This window comes from Haliaeetus leucocephalus, unplaced genomic scaffold (assembly GCF_000737465.1).
Source record: "Haliaeetus leucocephalus isolate CR32 unplaced genomic scaffold, Haliaeetus_leucocephalus-4.0 Scaffold395, whole genome shotgun sequence".
Taxonomy (NCBI): domain Eukaryota; kingdom Metazoa; phylum Chordata; class Aves; order Accipitriformes; family Accipitridae; genus Haliaeetus; species Haliaeetus leucocephalus.
Genome location: NW_010972831.1, coordinates 6,281,196 through 6,302,149, shown reverse-complemented (window position 1 = coordinate 6,302,149; position 20,954 = coordinate 6,281,196). Strand labels below are relative to the sequence as shown.

At 39.3% G+C, this 20,954-nt stretch overlaps 2 protein-coding genes across 2 annotated transcripts in view; both read right to left on the bottom strand.

The window, feature by feature from the left end:
* The window catches only part of BRIP1 (BRCA1 interacting protein C-terminal helicase 1), a 63,208-nt gene extending 63,003 nt beyond the window's left edge, over positions 1-205 (bottom strand). Inside the window, exon 1 of the mRNA XM_010573779.1 lies at positions 132-205. The gene's annotated coding sequence lies outside the window, so the exon portion shown is untranslated. The remainder of the gene's footprint in view (positions 1-131) is intronic.
* Positions 200-20,523, bottom strand: INTS2 (integrator complex subunit 2). Its single transcript, XM_010573781.1, has 25 exons — positions 20,203-20,523; positions 19,545-19,683; positions 18,726-18,828; positions 18,370-18,483; positions 17,550-17,680; positions 17,279-17,452; positions 16,507-16,733; positions 15,553-15,678; positions 14,885-14,956; positions 14,675-14,789; positions 13,947-14,015; positions 13,370-13,504; positions 12,708-12,884; positions 11,882-11,990; positions 10,749-10,853; positions 10,101-10,265; positions 9,708-9,909; positions 9,049-9,174; positions 7,328-7,517; positions 6,131-6,373; positions 4,995-5,102; positions 3,522-3,627; positions 3,169-3,345; positions 692-2,325; positions 200-266 (listed from the first exon to the last, which is right to left on the bottom strand). Exons 1-24 carry the CDS (start codon positions 20,442-20,444, stop codon positions 2,156-2,158), a joined length of 3,525 nt encoding a protein of 1,174 aa, XP_010572083.1. The 5' UTR covers positions 20,445-20,523; the 3' UTR covers positions 200-266; positions 692-2,155.
* Between the last annotated feature and the right edge of the window lie 431 nt (positions 20,524-20,954).

Genomic DNA, 20,954 nt, shown 5'->3' with positions numbered 1-20,954 from the left:
GCACCCGGGCTTTTCCTTCATCTCCTTTAAGAGGCAGGGACCCCCAGAAAGCCGCTTCCCTCCCTCCTTCCCCGCGCGAACCCGGTCCCCTCACAGCCGCGCTCCGCGGGAGGCGGCGAGCGGCCGCTCACCTCAGGCGACGGCGGCCCCCTCCGGCGTCCGTCCTTCCCGCCTCCGCCCCGGCGCCAATCAGCTGACAGGAAAGGGCGCCGAGCCACCAATCGCGAATTGGCAGGCTGAGCCGCTCCCGCCTCCCACTTCTTGCGCTATTAGAGCCAATCAGGGAGGGCCTTGCTGGCTTCCGGGTTGCACTCGTTGCTGGGCAACCACGCGTTTACCGTGGGGGAATTGCGTGGCAAAAGACTTTTAATACTTTGTATTACTTACCTTGTTCTAAGCATCGTGCGCTGAAAACACTGTGTTGGGAATGAGTGATTGTTTTTAGTAAAGTCAGTGGCTTTTCAATACTGCCATGGAGGAAAGCCCCGGCAGGAGAAGGCCCCCGCGTACCAAACTTAAAAATCAGTACAGGCAACTCCCTTTGAAATTACAAGTATGAATACCTATGACTGGATCCAAATCATACACTAGGTTGTTTTATGGGTTTTTTTTATTTAAATACCACTACAGCATAAAAAAATTACACTTAGAACGGGGGGGGGGGATACATAAATTTAGATTATTTACATACTTTACATCAAGATGACAAAAATATACTTGCTATCCAGATGGTGTTACCATTTGGTTACAGCAGGCTGGTAGTCCTGGAAAGCAAACCCAAGTGTGTTTGTCAATTCAGTATTACTAGCCTTCCCAAATCACTGTCCAACACAGGCAGGAGACAAGCTGTGCAAGATTTTCCCAAGGCCACACTAAAGAATCAGACCATTAATTTCTGGAATATAAACTGGTTTTAACTGAGAAATATTTTAACTTACTTAAGGACCCTGGACGCTGTCATTTAGGAAAAGAGTAAGTGCTGGATTGACAAGTTTAGCAATTCAAGTGTCTCGAAGTACTACAGTCACTTCTGGCACAACAGCCAAACCTTAATTTTCTTTCTCTGATGCAAAAGCGTGTCCTGCCTCACATAAGACCTTGTGCAACCTTCAAGAAACTCCCAAATATTGCATCACACACACCCTTCTGCAATGCCACAGAACACATCTGTTGAGGCTAAATCCTGGAGCTTTTTTATATGAAAGATCAACCAACTTCATGCACGAAGCACAAAGGATTCAGCCTTCTTGTCCACCGAGCTGCACGTAACCACTTTGGTACAGCTGAAATCTGTCATCCTCTCATTATAGGGAAATTTAGCTTCTATCACAGTCACCCTCAACACTAATTTATCTTTTTTAATCTTATCCTGATGAGAACTTAAGATACCTTTGCACTTATTTCTTGAAATCTTTCTCATCTCTTTTAAATCAAGTGATGTTAAAAAATACTAAACCATCTGAGCTGCATTAAAAATACATAAGCTTTAAAAATCACATTTATACACCTCATTTTATGGTAGTACTTTTTTTTAAAGAAACTTTTAGACCAGTTTCAAACTTTTAATGAAGGCTGGCTGATCCTTTAAATGAAGTTCCTGATCTCATGAAATGAAATTTTGACCAATGGTTTGAAACACAAATAAAAAAAAGTTAAAGCATTTTCTTAGTGCTCAATGTGATGATGCAAGTTACTTACATCACTTTTTCAAGTCTTCCTTGGAGTATTTTATTTCATCTTGCTCTGCAAGGCTCTGGACAGTAGTTCATTTAACTTAAGCGAAATGCTTCAATCTCAAATTTTTCTTACCCATCATTTTGCTGTTTGCTCAACAAATTAAGTATTCACTTTCCGGAGTGTTATAAAACCCTTTCGGGTGCGTTGCTGTATCACTTCAGAAACCAAGCAAGCCTGAAAAATCACACTTGGTTTCACTGGAAATTGTCTGCTGACCCCATCAGCCTCCAAAGTGTTCACTGGAAGCAACACAAACCTCTTTAAAGAATTCTTTTCTTTTCAGCCATAACTGAATTGAATGAATGAAAAATACGAACTTCTTGTGCTCCAGTTCCTCAATGCACTTTCACAGCTTTCTCCAAATTTAAGCACCATAGACTGTGGGACTAGCTACAGTACAATTTCATTTGCGTTCTTTCTAAATTCCACTTACGCTCATGTTAATTATTTCAATGATAGTATTTTCAACACACTGGCATAACCGGACGTCAGGGTCCATGCTTGCAATGTCCCTTGAAATGCTTTTGTTAGATGAATCTTTACAAAGTCCTGACACTTCAAGTGGTTTCTCCTTCAGTTGCTGGAGACCTAGAAGATTAAGTAAAAGAAGCAAAGCACATCTAAATAAATAATTTTTTTTAAATTGTTAATTACACCCATAACACAAATATGTATGCTATGTAACTGCAAATCTGAGCTATTACTGTTTCATGCACCAGGCTTAATTCCACAGGTTATTTCTAGAGAGGCTACCACACTTCTTTTTCATTTACCTATGTCTGACTCCTTTGGGTTTTTTTATATTCCCTCTTACTTCTTTTAACATAAATATTTTAGCATAGATAGCATCAGGGAACCTTGTATCACATGAACAGAGCATTTGACTTTAGACAAAAAAGGACACAAAAACATGCTCAAGATCAACTGATAAACAGTTAATCTGTGTTCACACCATCACTATACATTTATCCAACTATGCTATGTCATGTGTAAGGCTTCAGGTAGCTCATTTGACTTTGCATTTCCAACAGATTAGGAAGATTTATATGGCCATTACGCCTCAGCTGAGGGGTTGAAATGCCTTTATGTTCTCAAAAGCCAATGGCCTTTGCTCACTTCTTTCATCCTTAGACTACAATGGCAAATTCTATGCACAACACTTGCACGCAGGGATACGTCTTGAAATGACACAAGCAGGGAAATAAAATGGAAGGCAATACAAAGTTTAATACAAGGGGCACTTTCAGCCCCTTTAGCCTCTAAACTCCTCCAGTCCAGTAAAGCCACCTATCCCTATTCCTTCTGTATTTACAAGACAACAGCAGTAAATTTCATACTGCATTCCAACTATGCTCAAACTTTTGAAACATTAACATAATTTTCTCCCTGAGACCATGACATTACTTTTGAAATACAAGGTACTTTACTTACGTGTAATAATTGGGTCAAAGTCTCTTGTCTGTGTAGCGACATCAGAGGCACAAACTTGTCCTATTTGTATCAGCAGAGACATAATATCCTCATACAAAGGAGGAAAGGCTTGACAGAATGACACCAAACAAGGCAGGGTCGGCATAAAAAAAGCATAGCGCTTTGACTGGGTTAAAACTATCAAGGAAAAGGAAATGGTTAAGTAAAGAGAAATTATTATAAAAATCCAGTCAAGAATTATCTTACTTTTACAATAGTAATTAACACAGCGGCATTTAGATAAACTGCATTCAACCAAGACAAATAATTCTAATTTACACAACAATGTATTTAGGGGTTGCCAGAGCACTTACCTGTGAGTAGGGTTCCCATCACATTGATAGCTAAACGAGCCACACTGAGAGATTTAGGTAGTGCATACTGGATACACAAAAATGAAAGTAACTGGATGGCAAATATCTGTTAAGTAGGTGAAAGGCAAAAGAGAAATAAGCAATAAAGTTACAGATTGCTTTGCACTTCCTATCCAAAGCTCTTCACGTAATTTATGAGTTAACAAATATTCTCTATTTTACCAATGAGGAAATTAAAGCTAGAGAAACCTTAGTAATACCTATTCTGAATTTTTTCTGCTAACATTAAGAAAAAAACCCACACATATTTAACATTAATCAAAGTACCAGTGTCCCCCACAGACACAACGTTCTGACATTAACAATGAGCAACAAAGCAACACACAATTTACAACATAACCCTTGTAAAAGCTGTTTAAGGTCCGATATGTTAGAGCTTTAACTTTAGTTGAGTGTCCTCTCATCAGCAGTAACTTAATAGTTGAGAAGGGATACGTAAGAGCAACAACGAAGTTAGCTGGATATAGAAAACAGAGGAATCTTTAGCCAAACAAACTCCAGTTACCTACAACTAGCCAAATATGTCATCTCCCCATGTCACAGTATACTAAATCAGGGTCTACATATTGCTTTAGAAAGTAATAATAAACAACTATTTTCCGTTGTTTTTCACAGTCATAATGAGAAGACCTTCAAAAATATTGGTTAAACATTTCAAAATCAAATTCTTGACTCCCCCTTTCCTGAGCTTGTAGTGAGAAGAAACTACCACTCTTCAGATTCAACTGGCATAACTTTGAGGAAAGCCACACGTCATTCTAGCAGGCTTTGTTCCTGCAGTTAGACCAGGGAACAAACTGGTAAGACGACTGGCAAAGGAGAAATTTAAATTGATTTAGAAATTTACGCCTATCATCTTGTTCCAAGCTTGCTTCAAGAAACAATAGTAGTATTCCCTGGAAAAAGACTTAGGAGTCAAACTTGAATGAATGTTTCATTCAATGAATACAATTCTGATCTTAAGGCTGCTTCATATGTTCTACAGAATATCTTTGCAAAACAGGTTTTCAGAATTTAAATCTTCATAGAAGTTCCTGTAGCTATAAAGTGTCAGATAAAAACTAAGTAGGCAAAACTTTTGCCAACTGATTTATACTCAGTGTAAAGAATGAATGAAAGTCATTACTGAAAAGTGCTTTCATTCATGTTCTTGAAGGTAATACTGAAATTCATGAGTATTTCCTGAATAAGTGTACAGAGGTATGTTAGAGGAGTTGTCACAATCCCTGATTTGAAGGGGACTTAAAGTCTGGGCCTTTAATTTAAGGTAAAAGTGTGACAGATATTACCTTAATATCTCAGGCAAGTTAGAACAGGACTTTTTTAGTGATCCTTTTATTTTCTCCCCTTAACCAATAATTCATCAGGGTTAACTACTTACAGTCATTCTCAAGCTAGATGACTGTACACTACCTGTTTTTCAAGTTCAGGCTGGGCAATGAGCTCCGGTATGAAATCCAGACAGATATGCATCGATGGAATCCCCGCCACTGTCAGCGCCAGAAGTTCACATGGATAACCCTGTGTGATTAAGAAAACAGACAAGTTAATGTGTCAAATATGTTTTAAAAATTCTGCTTCAATTAAGATTTTAAATCAGAACTGCGTTAATGCTTTTTTCAAAACTAATATATTTGTAAATCTCTTTTGTTCAGAATTATAAGCAACAGGCCTGTATCCCAAGGCAACAAGAGGCAGGCTGGACGACAAACCCAGGGTCTGAATCAGTTCTTTATCCTCAATACTCAATGTATTATTTGCATAGAAACTCTCCCTCCACTCTCCAAACTAAACCAAGCTGCAGTGACCCTTTCCTTCTGTGTCTTTCCCCTGTGTTCCGAACTTCAGCATAGGCCCCAACTTGCTTATTTCACAACTGCACCATTAAGACTTTTTCAGTCACTTAATCAGTTCCAGGTCAAGGCAAATTAACTCCTTTTAAAGAGACTGCCATCTGGCAATGAGCAATTTAACACACACTAAAACCGCACTTATATTAAAGAATTTGCTAATCTTTCCCCCTTCTTTTTTTGAAGATATACAGCTGCTTTGGCAGGGGCAACCTTTCTCCTTCCACTCTAAAGAGAGAAACTGTGCCCTAACAAAAAAGAAACATAAGATGTTTACATTTGAAGCCAAATTACAGTTTTGAATAATGGGCATACTAATTTAAAAACATGACGAGAAAAAAAGTAACCCACAAAAGATGCAGAACAAGTAATTATAAGATGATTAGGCCAGTTTTTCTTGGCCTAGAACGGACAAACTATTTTGGTATAAAAAGGGGCAGAGGCACAAACAAAGCATGTGTTTAATGATGAGGAACAGGCATAGTTTAGGTGCTCCCTTCTTGGCTATCAGACAGAGTCCAAGCACTGAAATATGGAGGAAATGTAGGTACTACAAATTTGGTGAGAAGGGAGGCAGAAAAGTGGGCCATTATAATTTCTGAGGAACGCAACAGCAGCATTCAACATCCTTTAACCACTTCATTTGACTCTTTCTTAACCAGAGAAACCATGAAAGAACTAAAACAGTGCAAAGCAGACCTGGAAATGAACTAGTTTGACTATGTTGGGATCAGCTATATACATCTGATGCAGCAGACAGCAGATCAGACACTGGACCTCTCGAAGATTACACAGCAAGCTATCTTCTTCTTCTAGTTCAGGACTCTTAGGGCCTGTGGTACTATGAACACTCTTTAGCAAACTGTGGGTATTACTGCTCTGGGCTTTCTCTTCTTCTGTAGGTAAGCAGATCTCTAGAAGAATCTGCACAGCAGCACTGTCCTATGAAGAAAATAAGCAACAGAACATGCATAAAAAACCCTGATGAAATCAAATATGAAGTAAGGACAATTTAAGAAATGGAAGACTGTCAGGCAGGTGGCTAGAATTTCTAGGTAGAGGTTATTTTTATAGAGAATAAAACCAACTCAGTTCAAGAACCACAAATCCTGCAGAGCATTAAGAAAAACCCAACACTTTATCTGAATCAAGACTCAAAGAAAAAAAGCTTAAATCCAACAGATAATCATAAATCATAGATCAAAAGAGTAAATTCAACAGAATCTTGTTTTGTTTCAAAATAAATATCCAATGGTCCCTTAAAGCATCCAGATCAGACACAGTATGTACATGGCCAGGTAATTCACAGCATTAAGGGGAGACTACCCTACTCATTAAAAAATAAAACTTCCTATTAACTCAAAAAATCATCTGCTAATAGGGACCATATATGTGACATTCTTCCATACAGAGGCAAGAAGAGACTGTGAAACAGGATTACTCAAGAATTCCCATAATGTCAAGCTAAGTAAGTTAACCACTCTTCAGCTTCTTCATACTTTACAATGCTGGCTGCTTCTCTTAAATAACATAGTTCAAATGATCATGCATAGGTCTGTCACATTTATTCATGTTTTACTGCTCCAAATTCTAAGTACAGAAGGAGCCTCTGGATAACACAAGCAACAAAACAAAAAAGGCTAGTAAGCAGAACTTTACTGTTCTAACAAAAAAGAATACCATCAAAGCAGTTAACCAACACAATGCTTCAGACTAGAAAACAGAAAACCAAAAATATTTAACAATCTGAATACAGAGGCAGTTTTCTTTTTCACAGTAACAGAAGTCAGTAAAAAAAGAAGTGAAAAGGTCTCCTTTTTTAATTTCCTGTTTCTGTGTTTCTGTTTTATGATTGTCTTTCCTCACATCATTTAATATCCATTTCTTCCCCCTTACCTGAGCAGCAAGCAATGCATTTTTTAATTCTTCCCTTGTAACTTCTGGGGCCTCTGGACCCATTGCATTGTTTTGGGATGGCCTAATGTCCTGTTCTGCTGTTTCTTTTAGGTGAGAATTGAGGTAAGCTTTTGAGGCAAGAAGATATCCGTTCAACATGTGCAGAGTTATATCCATTAGAGGAGGACTCCTGATATGGGAACACATGATAAAATAAAGGCATTTCAGTCGGCAGAACAATAAGACAGTAATAATATGAACAAACTAAAAGCACTCCTCAAAGGCTCGTTGGGTTGTAGTCTGGTTCATACTAAAGGTCTTTTCCCTAACACAGCAAAACACTAAAGGTCACAATCCCTTCTACATGAGTGTATGCTTACATAACAAAAAAACAAGGAACCGTTGAAGAACTTATTTCTGATGAACGAAGGAAACCCAAAAAGTATTGGCTGTATGTGAAGTAAAGGAAAGTATTTATCTAAATGATGGGGAAAAATAAGGCAGACAAGCTCTGAACTGCTTCCACAACACCAAGATGGTAGTTTTCAAATCACATTGCATTATAAATCTCCCTAACAGTTTTAGAAATGTAGGATTTTCCATTTGCATCCAGAGCTGAAGGGACATGCATTTAAGTATTTCACCTACGGGTTGGGGATTAAAGATGTCATCAACAGAAACTTGAAGTCTAGCAGAGTTGTAGCAACTCAAATGAAAACTGGATTCATGGCTCAATTGCTAAAAGGCAAGGGGGGACAGATGCATACAAAAAAGAACACAAAGAACAAATCAAGTTGACTATTAGCCATTTATTATGAACAAAAGGATAATAAAAAAGAGGAAAAATAAACCACAACCGACAGAAAACATGAAAAAGAATACACAAGGAATAAAGCTAGGGGCTAAAGTACATTTAAAATTATTAACTCTATCTTAGAATAACGGATGCAATTTTCTTCATTACTATGAAAAAGCAAAGTTATAATTTACAAATTCTGACTTATTGTTTCCATCATTTCATATTCTCCTTAAAAGCTGGTCCATTGCTATCAATTATGATCATTTTCACTACTTAAATCCTCAGCTTACTCTTCTGCATCAGAGCCATAAAGCAGCATTACACATCCTCCTCTGTCATCACTGACATCTAGAGGAACTAATTTCTAAGTACTACTAAAAGACTTTCTTGGGAAATTAAGCAAATCTACCTTTATCATATCCATCAAGCACCCACTGGCAGAAACTGTTACCCAAAAAGATGGAATACCTACCGGCCCACAAGGGATGGCAAAAGACAGCATGCAGTGGAAGGATGTTACAGCTACAACCTCAACCACCACCACCACCATGTGGCAGCAGCCATTTTAAGCATGCTGCAAGGTCTATTTAGAACAAATTCACACCCACAAATCTAAAATGGATGACCTATGTACAAATCCCAAAGTTCCCAAAATAGAACCGAGTGTAAGGTTGTCCAACAAGACACTCAGCTGGACAGGATGGCATGCTGAATCAGCATACACAGCTCGCTCAGTCCTCAGACCAACAAGCTTAATACAAAAAAGATGGAATTTACAAGCTCATATGATTAGTTTGAAAATATGTTTTGAAGTACTGAAAGCTTTTAGAAGTTCTCTACGAGACACCTTTATGTTTAGCATTCACTATGTATCAATATAAGTACCACAGAACATAAAAAGCTAAAGGAGAGAGATGTTTACCTATGAACTCTCTGATCGCATCTTAGAACAATCAAAGGATCAATCATCAGATCATTCTGAGTGTACTTCTGCTGTCGGACTATTTTTACTGAAGGCTGCAGAGCGTTAACAGTCATCACCCACAACCTAAAATGAGATGATTTTTATGATTTTTTGACAGATAATCTGTACGAGAAAAGAGATCACAGAAGCACCTGGACACTCACTTACTCAGTGAGCTCTATTTTTCTGGGCCTACCAAGGAGCAAAAACCCCATACTTCATTTGCAGCCCTTGAAGTTAACTTACATTCACTGGAATTACAGCAACCAAACTGTTTTCACTGCAATTGAGCATCCACTTCCTCAGAAAAGGCACGTTCTTACCAGAGCGAGTTCATGTTTCATCAGTAATTCATCATAAACAATGTACACTATAAAACCGTACTTCTATATTTTAAGCAAACTGATGACTTCCTTTCCCCTGAGAACAAGAAGTACCGTCCTTTTAAATGCAAAGGTTACAAATTTCAACAAAGCAAAAGGAAATGCAACTCCAACACATTCTATTCAGTCACAACCTCCAATTTCCCAGACAAAGGCATTGTGTCATTATTTTTGAAACAGAAAGTGGCATTCCATCTATCTGCAACAACAAACTAAACAGTATTCTGCGCCTACCTTCTTGGCATCACAGTGTTAAGAACCATCCAAAGTTTATTGACAGTCTGAAGAATCCTCCGAGGCACTCCAGCATTCAGCAAGCGATTCATATTTGATGTCAATACTTCTGCATATGGGATCAATTCACCAGCTGAGAGAAGCGTTAAATGTTCTAAGATCTGCATCAGCTGGGTATGATTTCCAGGCAGCATGGAAAATGCTAAAAAAAATAAAGACAATGGGATCTTGGTAAAACTAGACTTCTAACATTTTCTTCTAACTTGGCAGCAAAACATTTTCATTATACAAATGTAGTATGATCAAATGAACTAAATGGCTACACACTTCCAAATCCACTATCTTCCAACCAATTTGGAAAGAACACTGCTTACTTCAAATGAAGTTATTTACCTTCCTGGAGCTGTTTGGGAGAGTGATTCTTCGCAATGTTTGTAAGAAGCATCCTCCTCAACAAGACATCGGTGCCTGTAATCTGTTCCTCACAGATCCAGTCTTCCACAATGCAGAGGTGTGGATAGTTAGTTGCAAGAAGGCGTAACAGTGCAGAATGCAAGCCTTTACGGGTATTAAGAAAGTATATATCTTAGATCAGAGTAGCTACATCTTTCACCTGAACATATTTGCATCTATCATTTCAACAACAGACCTTAACTGAATCACTGTCAAGAAGGACAGTGAGCTTGCATGTTTATAGCCTGATATTCTAATTCCAACACAAAGGAAAAGTTACCTTTTGGGAAGGTGGGAGGACCCTATAGCAGCAACTCTTAAACTCAGTCTGGAATAATAAAAAATTCTCAGGCAATTCCTACTCTAAAACCTACCCTACACAGGTAAGACCTACTATAAAAAGAACTGCCTTCCTCAGACTTTCACTATCACTCTTCAAACATATCTGTCATCTCATTAGTTAACTACTGACAGATTTTAAAAGAAAGAGAAAGGAAGGCACACTATGAAACAGACAATAGCCACAGAGCTGGAAACATGCTTAGCCTTCCTTCTTCACACACATTAGACATCCACACACAGATATACCTCCCAGTTCCTGCTGCAGTCCCTGTGCCTGCCGGATGAGGTACTTGATTGGAATCTGATCCATTAATGCTGAAGAGTAAGACTTGGGTTTTTTCTGCATGGCAGCTATAAAGGAACAGGACAAGAAAACATGTACAACAGTTACAGTTGGAAAAAATTATTTCCCCAACTAAATCAATACAGAAAATGTAAAACACTTGTATTATCCAGGTAAACTAAAGAAAATCCTGAATAACACACCTCATTCCTGTTAAAGTATTAAATTAAGCTCTTCAGGAAACCATTTCTGTGAACATTTCCATTCAAAGATTTCCCTGGCATTCAGATTTGTTCGCAAAATCCCAATACTATCTTTGACCAAGTCCAGCTGATTTTGAGATGATAGCTCAAATCTGCACTTTCTTTATTCAAGGTTTTTTATTCTTAACAAAAATAGTTATCAGCTGGTACATGGAATTCAAACTGTTGGCACACACGACACCCTGTAGTGAGGTAGAAGCTACAAATGCAGGAAGAACTGTAATTGATTTTATAGTATTTCAGTCTTTCTTGAATAGCATGAAGAGAATAGCAACAATGAATGCTGGAAGTTTTGCACCCTAAAAAGGGCAGGTAAAAACACCCACCAGATGTAAATACTGTGTTTTCACTGAAATCAAACTCTGTCAACAAACTACACAACATTCTTTTAGAAACAATTTAAAGTTTCAATTTCAAAGGTAAAAACGGATCATTCAGTATTGCCAACTCAAAGAAATGCGTGCAGAAGTTTGATAACACATGAATAAATGAAGATCTGAAGTAATTAAGAAGTCTGTTAACTGTTGCTGTATTTATTAGAATAATAAACATTTATATGTCTTTTTATAATTTGTTGGTCACAAATACGTCTGGTAACTTTTTGGCCAGCTTGGACCTTTTTTAATCTGGAAAACAAGTTACTCAACTACAGAGTTTTAGCAGAAACTTTATCTCCTGAATTTCTACAGCAATGCTGTATTTATTACAAGAATCTAAACTTTTTATGCTGTGCTTCAATCTGACAGCAACATGAATTTTGGTTACTGTAAGAATTCCTCTCTTTGCATCTAATTTTCAGTTAATCTGTTTTCCACTGGTGCACTCACATATACCTAGTATCTTTGTGTTTGCCAGAAGCGCTTCTTCGTACGACAGGACATAGTAGAGGACAAGCAACTGTGTTGTGATGCTGTATCGTTGAGTAAGACGAGTATTTTCTCCCTGTACATAAAACCACATACAAAGGTCATGTTGCATTCCTGATTCTTGAGAACAAAAATTTGGATTTACCTGCAAATATGAAGAAAGATAAGGCAGTAAGCCTTCTACAAAAATATCAAGCCATATGAGGTTCAAGCTGAAAGCTGCAGGGAACTTTTTTTTCCTTTTTTTTTTTTTTTAAATGAGCTTCAAACATAAAAAGTATTTTTGATATCTTGGGACGCTAATAAGGAGTAATCCCAGGATTCCAACGCAAGTCAATGCTTGCCACTCATTCTACACGTGTCCCAAGTGACCATTCTCATAATTCTATCAAAATGAAAACGCTTCTTTCAAAAACAGCTGCAGTGCTTCAGTTAAATATTATTTTTAGCTAACAAGATTAAGTTGGTACAAAAAATATACAAATCCTACAAAAAGACCCACACTTCTCAATCCCTGAAGTGCTTTTCTTTGCATTTTTAACAGCATGAGCTGGTGAGTTCCCAAGGAAAAGGGCAAAACAGGGACAAATAGCAATCCTCCTAAAAAGCTGAGTGGCACTAACAAGACTCACTTCAAAACACTTGACCATCACTGTAGTAGGAGGCAGTTTACTATACAGGCATTAAAGACAAAAAGTGAGACAACTTACAGGATCTGCATCAAGCATATATACAAAATACTGAACTGCATGTTCATATTAAAGTACACAAAAGAGGCAAACAAACCATTTACCCCAGAGAGTCCTTGAAAAACATTCAGTATCTCCTGTTCTGTGACAGGCTGATTTGTGGCCTCTGGGTTGGATTTAGATGCAGGAGTAAGAATAGAGTTAATGTAGACATCAATAAGAGGAAGCAACTGAGGATGGAGTGGAGTGGTGGTTTCACAGAGCTGCCGATAGATCCAGTCCTAGAAAAAAACATGCCATTACATGTTCAGTTTCAAAGCTGGAGGGCATTTTTTTTTTTTTTTGGCTGCAAGTACATCCCCTTTTAACTAGTTACAAAAAAATTTAACTGGCTTTAACTTTGGAAAGTGTAATACCAGTTCTGAGTTGCGTCTGGTCATAAACTGTGTATCCTGGACCCTGCTCTGTGCAGACCCACCAATAAAACTACTCCTGGCTGGAAATACCATTCTGACTATGATTTTATTAAGCACAGACAGGGGGGAAAGAGATAACTTTATTATTTTTAACTTCACTAAGTTGTGGTCTCTGGATTACAGAGATAAAACTGGGTATCCTAACTTAATACACAGTTCCTTCTTAAATCACATGGCAATAGGCTGTAAGATTCATCAAGAATTCTGTTCCTATAATTCAACCAAAAAAACAGCCTGCAAAACCTAGTCAGCATTCAAAATTATGAACAGAAATAAAATTAAGGCCATACCTTAATGGATACTTTGTGCTTGGTGAACGATCGACTTTTTAAAAGCTGGTAAATGCAGTGAATAGGTAAAAACCCAGTAATGTTGGCACTGAGATTGCCTGTAACAGGCACGCGAACTGCATGGGCTGTAACAACCTAAAGGAAAGTTATAATTAACAAGAAAAATACTGCAAATATTCAACTTACCACAACGTATAAGCACAAGGTGTCAAAGTCACACAGCTACATTCTTTCTGACATTTACTTATTTTTGGTTGTTTGAAAGCTGAAGAACATTTTTATGTAGTTTAATACAGTATGTGTAAAACTGTAGCACACATACTACATTTGTGAATCATTTCCTGCTACTGCAACAAATGTCATAGTGGACAATTTTTCTCCTTTGCTTCCCCATTATTTAAAAAAGCCAATTGTTCAAAAAGCATAATCAGGTCAGAGTACAAAAAGAAAGAGCCAAAGCTCTTCAGCACCAGCAGGGCTTGGATTCTTCTTGTAGGTCAAGCTGAAGCGATTACAGAAGAAAGAAAAAAAGAAAGAAACAAAGAAAGAAAAAGAAAAAGACCTAGGCTTAAAATACCTGTTCAGTGAAAATCTCCTGTGTGAAGATTGTCTTCATTCTGCTGAGTGAGCTGGGTTTAATAACAATCTGAAACAAAGAACTGTAATTTTAAGTTCTAGCTTTCATATTACAAAATACTGCAAATTTAACTTATAAACTGTTAACTTTAAACCTTTTTAAACTTGTCTTCATTGGGATACCAGGAAAATATTCACACCTATACTTCAAATGTAAACCAAAATTATTTTCAACTGTCACAAGTTCATCACTCCACATCTTCCTTACCCTAAAAACTACCTACCTAGCTTTTACATTTGATGAGACACTGTTTCACGATAGTAAATTGAAGGCAAGTCTCGCTTGGTAATTTTCACAAATTAATTATTACATATATAGGTATTTCTTGAAACTATTTAAAATAGCTGTTTGCAGCTCTGTTTGGACACTACTTCAATTAGTCTTCTAAAAAAGTTCATTTCTTGCAAGTAATGATTTCAACAAGTCAGCACTTTCTGAAGATACTTCTATCATAACATTCCTCTGTATCAAGAGGTATGCATAGTTTAAAGTTTTTCTAGAGGAACTGATTTAGTTACCCATTTTTTTTACTTTACATTTGCTTTAAGTATATTAGCAAAACCAAAGTTCTTTATATCAAAGCTAAAGTAAATACAAGAGTATAAATACACAGTAAAAAGTTAATTTTAACAGAAAAATGTATGTGCTAGAAACAGTTTAGGATTTACCTTCATTCCCAGTGTGGAGCAGACCAAATCAATGATAGCACTGAGCTGATTACTATGGAAATACATGGCTACCAAGAGAAGCATCTCTCCAAAAGAAGCAGACACACCAGAAATGCTAATGGTAACAAAGAATAAGAGTTAATTTCCAACAGGACGTAAGTAAATGTGAGATTACTGATATCATTAAATACAAAAGAAGCTTGCTCTCACCTTTCAAAGTAAGCTTCTTCCTTTATCATCCAACTAAGCCACATTACCATGAGTTGCTCCTGTTCTGGGGTGCTGCACAAAAACAAAAAAAAAAAAAACAAAAAAAAATCCATAAAAGATCCTTTTCCCAGGAACTACCCCTAATTTTACTAACAATTACTAGCAGAAAAGCCAGTATTTGACGAATCTTACACCAGAAGACTTTTTATCACTTTCACTTTAGCATCAAGCAGCTGATAAGCACTGATATTTAGCACAACCTTCAGTCCAATTGTCAGACAATTTCCTGTCTTGAATGCAGAGAGCAGAAAGCTACATCCATTAAATACCTATTTTGCTACTCTTTTGAACAGGGTCTCTGAAGAATTTAGCCATAAACTTGTTCAATGGAAAAGTGAACTAGTAAGGCCTACTTTAGCCTTCAAAAACCATGCCAAACTAAGCTAATGCCAATGTTCTCCTCTCAAAAGATTTGCTATAAACAAGAGGCAGAGCAGAGTGGAATACCAATTTGCTCACCATAGTGTGAGACAAATCCCTTCAACCAACATATGGAGATTTGTACAAAGAATTGGGAGAGAAAAGCTGTGCAGCTCTGGGGAGGTCATTGCCTTAACAGTGCTGAAAGAGTAACATCTTTACAAATCTCCTCCTTTATCAAGAGGTACCTGACGAGAGTGGAGAAGGCCAGAAGCATACAAAAGGAAAGAGATACAAAACGAACACCAGCTGGAGTCGCGGGAGGCCGGCTGGTCATCAGCTGCAGTAGCTGCTCAGCTTCTTCGTCAGTTGGCCTGAATAGGACAGAAAAAGAACAAAACCCATGCTGCTAAATTAAAAGGGAAGAGATTTCCAATCTCATCACAATGGTTAAAGATTAAATTTTCTCTGTTACTTAATCTGTTTATCAAGTTGCCATCGATAAATGAGCATCAAGATTAACTGGCAATTATCTTTGAACTTAAAGACATAAAAATCTCTGTAAAGAGATAGTAACAGTGAGAAAACTTCCTCATGATATAATCTTGCCTGTTGGTACAAAATACCTAAATTAAAACTAACAACGCATGAAGATGCTCATTAGCACTCTCTAAAAAGTAAAAGCAGAGGAATAGAAATTCTAAATTCACGTAGTGTATGTTGCTAGAGTTTTCAGCTGCTTTCTCTTCTACACACTGCTCCAACCACATAGGCCTAGACTTCTTTTAACAAGCCAGTAGAACGGACTTAGCAGCATTAACGAGAGCACCACGTTTCTTGCATGATTTCAGATTTAAAAAATCAGCAAAGTTGATAAATGGATCTTCACCATTAGAATGAAAAAAACTTTTCTGTTGAGAATACTACTGGAAAATAAAACCCATACATGTCTCCACAGACCCTACCATTACCTAATATTTGTTCTCTGCACTATAAAGAAACTTCCATCAACTGGCAACTCCAGCCCTCAGCACGTGAGAAGGGCCGCCCCTAGTACTAAAATTGGCGAGTCCTGCCGAGACTGTTTCAAGGACACAATGGCATTAAGAGACAGCTCACGTTAGAAGTGCCCAAAGCTCTCAACCTCTGTTTAAATGGACAGACAGTGAATAAAAAACACAGAGCATTAAAACATTCATTACTTCAGCCCAGCGATTCCCATCAAAGCGCAATAGAGACGTAACAATGCGCTGGCTTTCACGACATGCTCTTCCTTCAGTCCTGAATACACAGACACATTTGGCTCCATATCAACATCTGCTTCTTCAACAATGTGTGTGCTGCGAACCGTGGGAAGGATTCCCATGAGCTCCAGGAGCAGCTGCCTCCTCATTTGCCAAAGCACAGAACTGATATTATCTCTTTTTCTCTGTGTAAGAGGTTAAAAGATGAGAACAACAACGTAAAATTCATCCCGTCAAACAATGTATTACCCAAGAGCTTCCATAACGATGAAGTCAAGGAAAAAAAAAAAGAAGGGGGGTGGGGAGAGGAATTTTTTTTTAAATACACAAGTTTCAGTACCAGGGCAATAGGCAACACATGATCCTATTACAACAGCTCATTACATCAAAACACAAGCTTTAACTAATTCAACTCACTAAGCAAGTCAAGATGCAACCTCCTACCGTGAACACTGAGAATGAACATATTTATCAGGGAAACATTACGAGCTTACAATTCCCTGATTTCCATGCCTAAAAATCTCTCAGAGGAACAACCAAATAGCTGCCTTCAGGGACACTATTTATAGACCTGATGGTCCAACAGGAGGAGGTTACTTTGTAACGGATGCTCCAAGGCACGCAACATGATTTGTATGCATTCAGACAACTATGGGTGCCCACATCCAGAAAAGTAACAGCAAGCTGTAAGAATATTTTTTAAAAGCAGAATACTCAGAGATTTTCATACCTGTTGGCCATTTCGGATAAAAGTTCCAAACCAAGTTCGAACCTTTGCATTTGTTCCAAGTAGCAAACCACTCACAAAACACACCAGGTCACTCACTCCATCATCTGGAGATTCATTTTTGGTGTGATCCAAGGTCAAAGCCACACCAAGACCTGGTAGATGACACTCTTCCACCTAGATAAAATGCTCAGGCTCAATCATCTTCGTTGTTTTTAAAGCTCCAATAAGCATCATAATTATGATTCTTGCGACAGACTAATGACAGACTTACCACCATGCCTCGGACCCTTAGAGCTTGGGAAGGGTTCATTTTACACAGGTGGCGAAGTGCTTCTGTTCTCCGGCGGCCTCCAACGCTTTCTTCATCCTGCCGTTCTCCATTCTTAATCAAACCTCTACAGACTAAATACCCAACAGGTGGTGTAAGAAAATCTGGCCTTTCCAACAGAAAGCCACATAAACGTAAACAGACAAAACCAAGGCATTTTGCTCAGCTCACTAGATTTATTAGCTGGGCTGCACAAACCTTGCCCGGGCAAGGACTCATGATCTACACTATATAAGCAGAACAAGAAAATGATCTTTCTCCTCAGAGAAATTACAGGGTCATTACAGATCATCTAGTTACTACTCATACTCTATCTAATGTAACCTGTGCATCTGGCAGCCCTGGAAGCTGAAATCTTACTGCGAGGTATGGGATGCTAAACAGGGACCGTCAATACAAATTTTTCACCTCATAATATGGCTTATTCAAAGGGACATGAACTATTAGCAAGGCTAGTCCAGGTTCGTAGTCCCAGTCATTCACTGCCTGAGTCAGCCTTTATAACGGTGACCTACAGATGAAAAACTGCAACACACATAGCCCATAAGTCTACAAGTAGGCTGCAAAAAAGGGGAATCAACCTGATGAGAACGGGAGCCCATCAGCATCTCTAGATATAAATGCATTCAAATTATATTTCATAAGCCAAACATTCTCCCATTCAAATATTTATAACACATGGTTTAGCCCAGAATTAACTACATTACTAGAAATCATTTTGAACCTTTAGAAAAAGTAAGCTGGACAAGAAACTGTAACTCACCCTCATTAAAGCTATCAGGAACATTAGCCACCAGAAGGCAGAGGAACCAGGCTCCATTTTTAACGTGCAACAGAGCTTCAGCCACATCAACTATCGGCAACAATGATGGGAGCTCTGGATAAAAAGAGGGTTTAAAAAGTCACGGTGTTTCGCTGTGAAACCAGTAAAACCTTGCTTTTAAGATGCATTGAAATAACACGCTCAAATCAATGAATAGAAAATCAATCTATGATCTGTATTTCTCTTTCAAAGGGCTAGACAACCTTGTTTAACCTTAAATCAGTCACAGGCTCTAAAAGTTATTTTGTTACATTTGTAAGAGATTAGTAAAACACTATAAATACAGAATACTACACCTGCTTGCAAAATGCAGAGAACATCTGCTGCCTCTTCCAGATAAACAGGACTCTCGAAGAGCTCTGAAGATTTGAGAAAAAACTCACCGTTTGATTCTGACACCTACAAGACATTATTCATCATCACTGAATAGGTATTATGAAGCAATTTGTCTAATCATTCTTTTGTGGCCTTCAATTCAGCAGATTGAATACATTAAAAATTGTAAAAAATGTACAGCTATAAACACAGAACAGGCAAGGAAAGTGTTTAGAGTAAGAAATATTTACTAGTGGAAATAGTTCGATACAGCTGGTATCATTGCTTCTTTCCAGAAAAAACAGAAATAGCTAACTGACAATTCTAAAACCACTGAGTTTACAGAAGGAAAATAAAATGCTGGGGGGCGGGCAGGAGTGGGGGATAAGAGAAATAGGCTGGCTAATATCATACTGCAATAGGAGTAAAGAAGTGGATGGAGAAAAGTCGTAATTTTGTTTTCAAATATGATTTCTGCACTGATGCATCATAAAATCACATTATGTTTGAGTACAGCCAGCATATTACAGAATATACAGAATCCATGTCACGTTAGAAAAGATCACCCTCATGTTGTGAGGAAGAAAGCCTTCCTCAGGGAAGCTGGTTCGTAAGGAGTTTAATCACAAGCCACTGTTCAATCACGCTGAGACTTTAAGTCTTGGTGAAGCAGGTAAGAACTAGAGAACAGTACTCACAAACAGTAGCACCAGAAACAGAACCAGAGAGCGTATCGACCCATCCAGAGTGCGTTTTCACTGACATAAAATTTGCAAGCATCCAGATACGGAGAACTTTACCTTATTCATAATTGCCAGTAATTCGCTAAGTACGAGACGAAGCCGACGAGGTGAATCGCTGTGTTCAAATTCCAGCGTCAGCCCATGCTGAAGCTGCGACACCAAGATGCTTTCTCCGCTACCTCCTCCTAGCTTGTGCCTAACAGACGATTAAAAGCAACAACTATTAAATGTTTCCGCAAACACGGACGTTTTATTAGTTAACGGGAAACGGCAATCCGGTAGGGATTTCTTCTATCCTGCCGATGACCGGAAAAAACTGTTGTAACTGTAGTACGTCGCGAAATCTAATTCAGTAGATTGTCAACGTTTCAAGGGCCCGCTATTGCCCGTTAGCAGGGACAACAACAGCCGAGAAAGTGCACCCGCCTGGTCCGCCTCTTCGCCTCACAAAGGCGTCCCAGCCGCCTTCCTCCCCCCTCACAGACCGGGCAGCTCTCCCCCAGCCACCGGGGAGGAAAAGATGCCCGAGACGGACACTGAGACCCCAATCCCTGTCCGCTTCTCCGCCAAAACTCGGGGTTTTCCTAAGAGACTACCAAGGGACGGGAACGGGAACGGCGGGGTCAGCCCGGCACTCCGACAGCAGCAACAAACAGAACAGCCCGAAAAGCCCCGCAGCGGCTTTCACCACAGAAAACGCCCTTCTCCGCCTTACCGCAGCTGCTGCTCTTTGCTGGCGTCCTGCTCCAGGGCGTGGAAGTCCACGGACAGCAAGGCCACGATGGAGTTGACGGCCTCCACGCCTGAGAGGAGCCGCAGGATGAGCTTCTTGTCCTGCGCCCAGCTCTGGCTCTGGTCGGCGGGGGCGCAGAGGGCCATGCGCACCAGGCAGGGCAGCAGCAGCCGCAGCTCGGGGTCGCTGAGCGCGGCCAGGCGCACCACGTCCACCTTCTGCATCGCCTCGAAGGCGTAAGGGCTGACGAACTGGAGGCCGGAGCCATCCCCCAAGGGCGCCCCGGCCCCCCCCCCCCCCCGCGCCACCGACCGTCGCCGTCCTCTTCCGGCGCGGGCCGAGCGCGTCACGGCGGGAAGTGAGGTCATCCCCGCGCGGCGCGGCGCGGCCGGCGGGAAAGGCTGAGGGGAGCCGGCAGGCCGCGGCCCCGCCCCCGCCGCAAATAAGGAGACACCACAATCAAGGCTTCATGAATAATTTATTCCATTTGAAATTTTTTTAAAAAGTATAAACCTTTTTCATTTCCTCAATCACAATTTGTACAACTCAGTGTTTATGGCATTCGGCAGCAATAGTGTTTGTTCCTTAATCGCTTTTTTTTTTTTTTTTTTTTTTTTTTTGTCATGATAAATACGACGACTTGGCCCATGGCGTGTGGCGGCTGTGTGAGAAGGTCGAACAGCTCCCTCGGAGTGAGCCAGCCGTGCCGGGAGGGGCGGGGAAGGTGACATGTC